Source organism: Anoplopoma fimbria, chromosome 15 (assembly GCF_027596085.1).
Source record: "Anoplopoma fimbria isolate UVic2021 breed Golden Eagle Sablefish chromosome 15, Afim_UVic_2022, whole genome shotgun sequence".
In the NCBI taxonomy this organism is placed as follows: domain Eukaryota; kingdom Metazoa; phylum Chordata; class Actinopteri; order Perciformes; family Anoplopomatidae; genus Anoplopoma; species Anoplopoma fimbria.
Window position 1 is genome coordinate 4,717,251 of NC_072463.1, and position 12,531 is coordinate 4,729,781.

Genomic DNA, 12,531 nt, shown 5'->3' on the forward strand with positions numbered 1-12,531 from the left:
AGGTTTTTTTTCTCCTAGAAGACATCTGCCTTGCGTGTTTTAAAAAAACAACTATGGGAGAAGTTCAGTTTTTATAATAGATACAACTTCTGCTATTAATTTGCTGCAAGGAAAAAATGTATTCAACAAATAAATATATGGCTATGTTTTAAATATGCATGTTTATCTTGGATGAAAAAGACAGATTCAGGAGGTCATTCTGCTTTTGTCTGTGATTACAGTTTTCTGCACACATCATTGCAGTTTGCTTTTCTGGACATTTTTCTGTATAAGGCCACATTTCACAAACTGACTCCTTAAACTATCAGTAGCTAAAATCTCCGATCAGGCAGACAAATTATGTTTGTCATCTTTAGAAGCTGTTGTTTTTGGTGCTTTTTAAGGGTTTGGATCCTCATCTTGATATGAGTTACACAAACATTCTAACTAGATTATTTTATAAGAACGAAAGATTTTTGAATGAAGATTAAGAATAATTTTGATGCAATATGCTGGTTTGTTTAAAGTCTGTTGTCTCATTTAACTGATTTTCTTCATGTTTTATGTTGTTTTTAACTTTTTTAGTTTTTTAAGTGTGTTATTTGTGTTTTTTATTTGGCGCTTGTGTATAACTTTTATGCTGCCATCTTGGCCAGGACACAAAATCTCAACGGGTAGAAGATGAAAATGAACGATATAAATGTCTCGTTACAATTACTGGTTGGTTTATTTATGTTTTTGAGATGCTCTGAGCATTCTGTGAGGTGGAAGTAGTGAGGTAAAACTGTTTTTCTAGGTATTTCTTTCCAACAATAGTGTAGAAATCTGATCCACACCTTCCAGTCAAACATTTGTCTCTGAAAGCCTCGATGCTGCAAATCAAAGTATCGGTCAAACACTCACATTTGGCGTTTGATGTATTCTTTAAGAAGCTTTTCGTCCACCGAGTACATCTGCACCTTGCTGCCGTCGTCGTAGTAGTAAACCATGTTGGAGCCGAACTCTGAGGACACTTGAACGGAGCCGTCAGACGACTGAGAGTCCCGGAAGCTATGAGAGTATTCGTAGCGTCCTGAAAGAGCAGAAAAAAACAGAGGAGTGTGAGAAAGGGTTAGTGGGTAAGAAACAAACTCCTTCTGGTAAGAGAAACATTTTAAAAAGCAAAACTTGCATTCTAGATTTTCTGATCTGCCAGAATAATATCTAGACGATTTAATTCTAAGTAGAAACACAAAATAAGCTCGTCAACATGACTGTATTTATAGGTGTTATTATCCGGTGTTAAAAATACTTATAATCTGTACCTCTTCCACGACCTCTACCGCGACCACGACCTTTTCCTCGACCTCGGATTCCTCCGCGAACGCTCCCGCTGTCACTCCGGATGCTGGCAGTATCATCACCGAAGTCCCGCGGATCTCTTCTCCAACCTGACAACATAAATCACGAAAAAAAGCTCAGTCACATATCTCACAGATGAGTCAGGTAGTTGATTTTAAACTAGGAAGTCCAAAAGGTTTAAGAGGGGGCGGATAAAATCAGATCGATTCTAAAGAGAAGAAGAAATACTAAGAACTTGGGATAAATTAACTACTTAGAATTTGGGATTATCTTAATTTTTTACAACCATAGGCATATTCTGTATAGTGCCAAGAAAGATGAGCTGTCAGTTTATCACAGATTGTCAAAAAGCACTCAGTCTGTTCATCTAAACCTTTTTTTGGAGGCGATTGGAAGCTTGAGCAATTCATCTGCAGATTCTTATAGTCTTACTACAAATCAATTAATTATTTGGGCTTTAATAGTTTAGAAAATAATGACAAATGTCAAACAGAAATTCTTAGAATACAAATCTACATGTTGTTTGTTTTGTCTGACCATGAGTACAAAACACAATAAAAAATATTAAATGTATAAAATGTAGGGAAGGAAAAAGCAACAAATCCTCACAGCTATAACCAATAAATCATAAAATACATGCAGATAATTTGTCTGTCTCTTGACTCATACATGAAATGACTATATTTTGTTTTTAATTATTTAATTAATTGAGGAAAAGCTGCTCTGCAAAATGTCAGATTCAGGTTTTTCCCTCAGGACATTGGGTATTATTATCATAATTTAAAATATCTATATTTCATTGTGCATTTGAATTGACCCCCGAAACAAGTGGTAACATTTGGGTTTATTTACAACCTGTGTGATGATATGAAGACCAACTTCCTAGATTCCCAGAAGAAAAGTTAAGTGTGTCAAATGTGATCAGAACCGACAGAATGAGATGATGTTATATTTATGCTTTCACTCTGACGTGAACGACGGTGTATTAGAGCAATTGCAGGTAAAATAAATAATAAATTACGAAGCCGGGGATGGAGGGTAATGTTTTAGGTTTGTTTTTTTTAAATAAGAAAAGCTTCACTTTGCACAGTTGGATCGATTTCTTCACAGAAGCCACATTCCATGTCCTCTGAGGTCCTTAAAAGATACATAAACCCTTTTTCTTTCATGTTTTTTCTGGGTTATTTTATGAGCATAATGCCGACATCAGTATGAATTGTACTTCTAGGTAGACATACATACAACTTCCTGTTGTATGTTTTGCTTTTCCAATGGATTATCAGATAAATCCTAAAGATTGCTGTTTATACTTTCTTCTCTGATGGACAGATCCTGAAAGATACATTAATGCTTTTTTTTCAAGTTCTTTATGGGTAATTTTGTTAACATAAATACTAATATAATACATGTATTTTGAAATCAGAGGCTCACATTGACGTAGCGTTTTACGGTGTTATCTGTGGTGTGATAAGGTTGCGTTTCCTTGACCTACAAAAAGTATGTAAAAGTTAGTATGTTTCACAGTTTTTTTTACTGTAAATTTCGAGTTCAATCTCTGAGAATTTCTTCCAAATGCATAACTTTATAGTCTTTTCTCATACATTTATTTTTATTCTCTAAAATATTCCTCCACCCCCCCAGCTCCATCATTTATATTTTTTTACCTACAACAGCCTGAATTCACCACCGTAGATGAGCATTAGTATGAAGAAAAGCTTGCAGACACTTGAAAGACGGATGGTTGCGATGGAAGAAGTGGAAAACAAACATGACGTGGAAACTAAACAGCGAAAAAACCAAACCAGCGAGTGAAGAAGCACAACAGAGAGTGACGGGCGTGAACAGAAAACAGCGAGCTGCTTGGCCAACTTACTCCTGCTGCTATCATGCGCCCTGTTATTATGGAGTGTGTGATTGGGCGACGTGGGGTCGGGGGAGTCGCCGGTGGGCTCCGTGTCCGAGCGGGCCGGACCTCTGCCGGGCGTCTTGTCACCGTCGTCCCGGGACGCGTCCTCCATCGGCAGAGAAACCCACTTACGTTTGTTACCTAGCGATGATTGCACACCGAAAAAACAGAGCGTGAAGAGTTTTGTTCCAAAAACGAGGGGAGAAAGAAATATGGTGGAAATCCAGTTAAATCATCAATTTGTGTCTCTAAAATAAAGAGGTTAGTCAACCTCACTTGGACATAAAACTCAAATTTATGAATTTTAAAGATTTTTAAAAGCACCTCATTATGTTGAACTACAGAATAAAGAGTAGTAATGTGACGGCACATGTTAGAATAATTACAGAGAGGTCATTTATAACCTTGTCAGTGTATCACAAACCAATGATGTGAGATTGTGAGTCAAGTTAAACTCCACAGCCTGATTTATTAGCGTCGTAGCATAAAGAATTAGTGACTTGTTTGGATTAAACCTTACAGATTTATCACTAATGATCATGTTAAGGTTTTGGGCTTAAATCCCATTTCTGTTTCTTAGTTTGTTCACTTTGGATACCTCACAAATTGTTATTCAACATTTTGCAAAACAGGCTTTTTCGCCTTCTTGCTGAGAGTCAGATGAAGATGGACACCACTCTCATATCTGGCTAAAGTATGAAGCTACTGTCAGGAGGTGGTTAGCTTAGCTTAGCATAAAGACTGGAATCAGGGGGAAACAGCTAGCCTCAATGAGCCTATTACAAGATGAATTGTCCTTTTTACACTTAACAAGATATCATTTGTTAATTATTTAGCTTTAGAGGTGCTGGTAGACATATGTTTACCTCCTCATTTTTTTTTTTACTTTATCTTATTTTACCAATAAAATAAGTTTTGTAGCTCACTTTAGATCTGTTCTCTTTTCAATAATATTTTAATGTTGTCTTTCACACCTATAAACTTTAAAGTATATTAAAAGCCTTTGGGAATCTATGGTGGATGATTTTATCTAATTTTGGAACAAAACCTTTCACTTCCTCTCCAGTTTAGAAACTCTGGAGCTGATGAAGAGCTGGTGAAGTGGGTTGGTCTCTTAAGATAAGTGCCTGGTATTTTATTTATTTAACTATCTTTTAAAAAAATAAATAAAAGGTAGAAGAGAATCAGATGAAGTGCAACACATGAGATTATCAGAGCAGAACATGCACCAACCAATGTGATCAATATGCTTATTGACATGCTCCCTTTATGCAGAAATCAAGAATGCAAAACACCGCCGTCCATTGAAAACATTCATCTCCAAATGAATTCTTAGGAATGCACATTTAAAAACTACTAGATAACATAAAAAAGTTTTTTTGAAACATCTGGAGATGAATCATTTTGCAGGAGAGAGAAGAAATGCAGCATTCAACTTTGATTTTTAAGCTTCTAAAATCAGACTTCATTTAAAAAGATGCCTTTTTAACATGCTCAATAATAGAAATAGAGAAATAGTCCTCACCCTCTCCTCCCCTCTTCTTCAGGCCGGCGCTCTTGGCGTCCTGTCCCGTCTTGGACTCCCCGTCTTTGGGCAGCTCCCCCAGCGGGTCGGGTTGAGCCTCCTGGTTCTCTTTGCTTTCGCCGCCGTCGTGGCTGCTCTCCGACTTCCTGTCCGGTCGATCCCTCCTCTTCTCCTTCTCTCGGCGCCCGGACGCCGGCTTCTTCCCGTTGTTGTTGAGGACATTTTGTTGCTGCTGGGAGACGGAGAGTTCAGCTTTTAATGATACTGGTGAAACAACATGTTTTATTCTTACACATTTTGTTCTTTGTTGTTTTTCGTTTTGTAAAAAAAAAAACACATTTTGAGCTCTTGATGCACAGATACTTATACTCATAAAGAAAGTTGAACGACAAAATATTACAAAATAAAACACCTACAGATCAGTCTTTTATTTAACTCCGGATCTTGCCAAAGAAAATATAATTAAACTCTAGATCTGCTTCTGTAAGAGCAACAAGCTCCACAGGGGTTTTCTAAAGGACATGTTAACAAAGAGACTAAGTATATATAGAATACTTATTTTTTGCTTTTCTCAATTCCTCAAATCTTAAAGGTCGAATTTTATTGGTTGGTGTGAACAGAATCACAATAGTCTTGTAGAAACATTCCACTGATGTAGTGGTTTAAAACCATTAGACCTTTCCCAAGATAGAAAAGTGTGAAGAGACACAAGAAAATGAAAACCATAACGAAAAATATTTCAGTTACACAAAAGCATGCTTAGTTTTAACTGAATATTTGCTTCTTTAAATTCCTTCAACCAACCCAGAACAAAAATATCTATAATTAAACAACTTATAATTCAGGTCATGAACGTCTCAAGTGCTTCTCTGCCTCATTTTTAAAGAAATTCACAAGCCAAAAAGTTTTTGGGGGATCCAGCAATGACTTTGAATTAGACATTTTTTTCTGTTTAAAGCAATATGCCTTTTTTGATAAAGTTTCAGTAATTCTTACTGACTAAACTCAACAAAGTCAAAACAAAGATAAATGCATTTCCTACACAGGGAATCCCTCGTAGAAGCTTTACTGCTGGATTTGTCAGTTTGGCTGAGCTCACAACCGGATGTTGTGACATCTTTGGTCAGAAATTGTGAAGCATAGTCCGTAAAGCTCTGGGTAGTTTTGCACTATAATGATAAAACTTCTCCACATAGAAGACTGATATTTACAAAAAAAAAGAAATCTGCAAGCATTTTAACAATTTTTATCTTGATTCGAGGGGGGGGTGGCGTGTGAACAGCCTGAAAAAGTATATTTTAGTTTTTTAGTCTTCGTATAGTAGTAAGTACAGTACCAGTCAAAAGTTTGGACACACCTTCTCATTCAATGGTTTTTCTTTATTTTAATTTTTTTCTACATTTTAGATTAATATTGAAGACATCCAAACTATGAAGGAACACATATGGAATTATGTGGTAAACAAACAAATGCTCAACAAACCAGAATACGTTTTATATTTTAGATTCTTCAAAGTAGTTGAATGAGAAGGTGTGTCCAAACTTTTGACTGGTACTGTATATTGTTATTATTTTAGTCAAAATAAAATATTCTTCAGGAACTCATAGACACAGGAAACTGTGTCTAGGAGAAAGATTAACTTTTCAAATTGCTTTGCTTGAAGAACGTTTTTTCTGCTCTGTGAAGAGGTTTTACAACTTCAAGAAGACCTGGAAAGTTCTTAAAGTATGTGAAATTACATTTAGTTTCTACAATTTGGACTCATATATATTGACAATGTGACCAGAAACTGTTTTTGTAAATGTTTTAACGAAACGCACGAATGCAAAATGTTGCATTATGCTTTTAGAGCTCCATCAAGAGAGTAGAAATAAGAAAAGCTTTTCTGTCATCCAATCAGTCGGTTCAGTAAAAGCAGCAGAAAACACTGAAACACAAGTTGATGCCTTTAATGTTTATTTTAACGAACCAGCACACACACAAACAGACAAACAAACAAACAAACACGTCGTACCTCTTTGGCCAGCTCACCAGGTGTGGGCCAGTTTGTGATATCACTGAAGTCACCGGACTGTAAAACAATTGAGAGAAGAAAAAAAATGACATCATCATTTCACAAGATGAACTCAAAAACTCCTGGACTCATTCTGGGTATTTAAACATTGTGTGACGGCTCTTCTGGTAGAAACCAGCATGGAGGAAAAGGAGGTCAGTGCTCCGTCTGTCGGGAAACTGCAAACAACTCCGATAAACAGGCCGAGTTTCCAGCTCTGTGAATGCTGTAACTTTGGACAGCCTGATATGAGATCAAGGTTAGACGGACGAGGGTCAGAGCTGCACAGTGAGGAAAAACAAAAACTTGCAGTACTGATATTTTAAATCAGCGTTCTACTACAATATTTGAGTGATTCCACCACCTGTGAATCAGTGGAATAAAAGGAAAGTGTTGGCAGGAAAGACACTAAAAGAACTGCTCCATATTGCTTCTAGTTGGTAGAAAAAACGTCAATTAAAAATGTTTTTACTGATCAGACCTTCTGCTTTAAGAAAATTTGAGTCTCCAATATATAAATAAATCTACAATGAAGGGAAAATTGTTTATAATAGTTGAACTAATTGAATGTTAAACTGTCCCATACTGGCAACATATCATGTAGTATAAAGGACTAGTTCATAAATCAATATTATAAATTATTTAATTTCAACAAAATATATATTTTTTTATATGATTTTAAGTTTCATACATTAAAAATTTGGTCTCATATAACACATTACAATATCTTTATCAAAAAGGCATCCATGTCAATCTTAAATGTGACTTTCACCATGAAAATGTTGCACAAATCCACTTTCTGTGTGAACGTTAACATCAATAAAGTCACATTGAAAATAATTAACTGTAGCATTAAAGAGCCAAAGAGCAAATACACCCAGTTTATAAGATGTTCCCGTTTCAAAAATCATCATAACAATAGTCTGCGTTCATTCAAATTCAGACATCGTCAAAAACTAGTTTCTTCCCCCTCCATCCATGAATATTTAAAACAACTGTGGTGGAAAAACTAGTTGGAAAAGCAAACAGAACAGACGACTTAAAACCAGCTCATGTTTTGGCTACTGGCAGATGTCGACTTCACATCCAACGTGTCGGTATCTGGCTGAACAGACAGCGCTGAAATATGAAACGACAACTAACATGTTGGGTTTTATTTACAGGTGAGACGCGGGAACGCTCCAACAGAAAAAACATCATGTATGACTTGTACTTAGTTCGGAGTAAAAGCTGAATTAAAAAACATAATTTTACACACAAGATGAGACTTTAAACAACAGAGCAAAACGAAAACATGTGCTGATATTCAGTGTAACTTTTGGTTTAATTATGTCATATATATTAATGTAATTAAACCTCTCATCCACAGTATTCTGACATATTTTGTTTAGGATAAAACAAACTTTTTTAGCTTTAAAAAGAGGCTAAAACAATTAAATAAAGACTCTTTTACCTTGCTGGATTTTCTCGTTCTTGGCTTGCTGGCACGTACGACTTTCAGAGTGTTTTGTTGTTCTGCAGACACAGAATCAAAAAGCGACATCATCACACCGGACATGACAGATTGTTTTTTTTAATCCCCCCTTTTAAAAAAAAAGTTTTTAAACAACCCCAGCGAGCAGGTTGCCGGCTGGGGAAAAGTTGCTCAACGCCGGAGTTGAGGAGTCATCTACTCATGCATGCTCTGCTGTGCAGCGTTGGGAGTTTTCTGTCAGCTCAGAGTGAATAACTATCCTCCCCCTCGCCTCCCCCCACCCCACCCCAGGGGAACGGAGTGACTGAACAAGTTGAGGGTGTTTTGTGTGCAGCCGGCGGTGGTATGCAGTTGCGTCTGCGCAGGCAGCTGCATGCTGGGAGCGGCCCGCTGCAGGGTGGCAGTGCCTATCGCTCTGCAGAGGATGGTTCTGGTTGATAAGAGAACAGAAATCCACCCTCAGAGCCGGTTGTACAGTTACATTTGTAAAACGACGCCTGTGCTCTCGTCAGAGTCGAATATAGCTCCCCGCTGGACGCCCCGTGCTCGGACACACATTCACCAACTCAGTGTGACTGTATTGAGTTCAACTAAGCTGCTGTTTTAATTTAGGTCACACGTGTCTCTGCAAGAATGAATCAGCAGTCTAATCAATAAATTCTTACATGTGAAGAAAGCAGGTTTGTTTCTTTAAGCTTTGAAACTGGTGCTGAAATGATCAGCTGATCAAAAAGTTAGCTGATCAAAAAGTTGTGTATTATTTATTTGTGGTTGAGTCGTGACAAAAAAAAGACAATTTCTGTCACTTTTTTAACAGACAATGAAGTTTCTATCCATTTATTTATATCTATTTATAGACAGGAAATTAATAAATTATTAAACGGGTGATACATTATCTTAATAATAAACTTCCATTAAGTCAAGCGGTTTAAACAAAATTATTTAAAAATAAGTTAAAAGGTTAATATTGAAGAAAGAGAGGCAAAGACATCCTGAACAACACTGGTTCCTACATCTCCCACAATGCAACAGTGTCTTCCATTACACCCTCCATGCCTGAAAAACATTCACATCTTTCAAACTCCACAAACACTGAGTTTGTAACGCAGACTTTGTTACAAATTTATATTCACAAGCTAAAACCAAGTTAACCCCGATGACATCACTATGACATCACTAGAAGCCTACTCTTTATAAAACACAAAGACATCTTTACATTTTTGTTATTCATTCACTAAAAATACTAACCTGGTTAATACATTTATTAGTGAAAAATGCAATAATCCATTAGGTGTTAAAGTCATTAATTAAGCAAAAATGTTTTACAAATTACCACTCGTCTACACAGAATGATGCACAGATATTGTTTTTCTATATATTGCTCTGTGTTCTTTATTTGTTATTTCATTATTTCTTAAACCTTGTGTTTCCTTGTAAATTACATTCAGAGTGGAAGGCAAATTAAAATATATATTTGTAGAAGGAAAGTTGTTTTTAATTGTGCATACGACAATAGAAGCTTATAAATGTGAGTATTTTCTGCTTTGATATCTGTTTTATACTACTGTAAAGTGAATATATTTGTTTTTTTGGACTGTTGGTTGAACAAAAAAGCGATTTGAAGATGTCACATCAGTCTCTGAGAAAATTATAACATTCTTACGACAGAACTGAAACGATTAAGTTGATTGACAGAAAAAGAATTAGCAATTATTATGATAGTCAATTGATAGTCTCTTAAAGTCAATTAAAACACAAAAATGCTCTATTACTGGTTTCAGCTTCTCAATTGTGATCATTTTCTAATTTCCTTTGTTTATTTGATATTAAATTGCCTATTTTCTGACTGGTGGTCAGGCAAAACAACATCACATGGGGCTTAAATATTTGCATCTATTTAATGATATGTATACCTAGAAACAAATCAGCAATTTATATAAATCTACTTTTAAAAATAATAATTAAATAATAATTAATAGTAATAAGCCTATTCTAAAGCAAAAAATGTCACCTATGACTCATTTGTCACTATTTTCTGTCACTTTACAAACTTAAACAAACAAATAACCAGAGTAAACTATTACTATACTTCACTAAAAGTATATTTTAATTACTTTAACTGTTTGTTTTTTCAAAGAACTCTGCTAATATGTAAAGTGACTTGAAACCCCACTTGTTTTCTGTATTACATAACATTTAAAAGTGTGCATTTGTGCATTTTTCAGTCAGAAAATGAGGCTCTTGCACCTTTAAAAAGGCCTATTTTCCCCCACTTCCTGCAATCAATGATTAACTAAAGCCTCACAAATACACTAATTAGATTCATCCAGAGTAAATACAATCATCAGTCTGCAGCTCTAACCTCCTGTAAAGTCGTCCAGCTGTCCAGCCACCTTGTTCACACACTTTCACTGGTGACAGAGGAGAGCAGGAGGCTGGTGGGAGGAACTGCATGCAGCCCGGCCATTGGACATGCAAAACGTGTCTCCACAGCAGCACAGTTAGCTTCTGCTGCCTTAGCTTATTGCTTTTAATACACCCAGACAGCACCAACATGATGCATACTTTAAAATCTGATCTGTTCTCCCAAAAGTGCTGCATTCATCCAACATCCAACATCCAACATTAAGGGGGGGAACAGCAGGAGAGACACATGGTGGTAGAAGCTACAGGTAGAGTGAAAGTAGCAATCAACACGTGGTGCTCTGGAGCAGCCCGAGCACAGGCTACACAACCTATTTCTAGGTATAAATATCATTAAATAGAGACAAATATTAAAGCCCCATGTGATGTGTTGCCTGACAACCAGTCATTAAAACAAAAGTTTATTAGTTTATTATCAAAATAAAATTAGAAAATTATCACAATTGAGAAGCTGAAACAAGTAATGGAGCATTTTTGTCTTTTAATTGACTTTAAGAGATAATAGATTGTGTGTCTTTTAATTGACTATCATGATAGATTGTGTGTCTTTTAATTGACTATCATAATATTAAATGACTTTAAGAGACTATCATAATAGTGTGTCTTTTAAATTACTTTGAGACTATCATAATAGTGTGTCTTTTAATTGACTTTAAGAGACTATCACAATAGATTATGTGTATTTTAAATGACTTTAAGAGACTATCACAATAGATCATGTGTCTTTTAATTGACTATCACAATAGATTATGTGTCTTTTAATTGACTTTAAGAGACTATCACAATAGATTATGTGTCTTTTAATTGACTATCACAATAGATTATGTGTCTTTTAATTGACTTTAAGAGACTATCACAATAGATGATGGTGCAGAACATTCACCTCTTGACATTTCAATAAAAAAAACACACAAATGAAGGATGATCAAATAAAAAAAGTGTGTTTTTCCTGCAGAAGAGCTGTCACACACACACACACACACACACACACACACACACACACACACACACACACACACACACACACATGGACCCACCTCGCTCCTGAGGGCCGGGGTTGGGGGTGATGCTGCTCGGCCCCCTGCCCGTCGTCCTCCGGGTCCAGGGGTTAACTTTGGGCGGAGGAGCCTCCACCACCTCCTGCACCACCTCCTCCTCCTGCACCACCACCACCTCCTCCTGCACCTCCTCCACGTGGCCGCTCCGGTCGTCTGGAGGCCCCTCGCTCTTCTTCTTCGTCTCCTCCGCGGCTGTCAGCCCCGGACTGCTCGCGACCTCTGCGGACATGCTCGCTTTAGCTTCCTCTCCCCAGCACGCGCTGTCAAACCCCAATGTGCACACCTGACCCTCGCGCTCTTATCCCAGGGGAACAAGCAGTCGCGAGGAGGAGGAGGGGGGAGCTCATCCACACGAGGTAAACAACTTTTTTTTTTGGGGCTGGACCTCGCTCGCTAGCTTAAAAACCAAACTAGCCTCCGATGCTAACTGTTAGCCAGCTAGCTAGCTAGCTTACCCGACCATGCAGCGCTGAAACGCTGGCTTTTTCTCGGCTGTCTGGTGACGTCAGAGCGCGTCGTAAAGTCCCGTCGGTTGGTTATGTTCACCTGCGAGTTTTCTGTGGGTTTTTTTTTTTTTTTTTATATTCGTGTAGAGGAAGAAACAACAACCCGCAGCGGAGACGCTCCTCGCTGCCCGTCCTCTGGGCTCTGCTCCTCCACGCTGCCAGCCAGCAGCTCCTCTCCTGTAAACAGTGACTCTGCTGCCCCCGCGGACACACGGCGGTACTGCAGGCAGGTTTAAAAATGCATTCAGAAGAGTGGTGGTGATAA

General features: G+C 37.3%; 1 protein-coding gene across 1 annotated transcript in view; it reads right to left on the minus strand.

The window, feature by feature from the left end:
* larp1b (La ribonucleoprotein 1B) overlaps positions 1-12,442 on the minus strand; it is a 32,359-nt gene extending 19,917 nt beyond the window's left edge. The window contains 7 exon segments of the mRNA XM_054614647.1: positions 883-1,051; positions 1,284-1,409; positions 3,194-3,367; positions 4,752-4,983; positions 6,766-6,822; positions 8,258-8,319; positions 11,740-12,442. Coding sequence (XP_054470622.1) covers positions 883-1,051; positions 1,284-1,409; positions 3,194-3,367; positions 4,752-4,983; positions 6,766-6,822; positions 8,258-8,319; positions 11,740-11,989 — 1,070 coding nt within the window. The 5' untranslated portion in view covers positions 11,990-12,442.
* Positions 12,443-12,531: the final 89 nt, after the last annotated feature.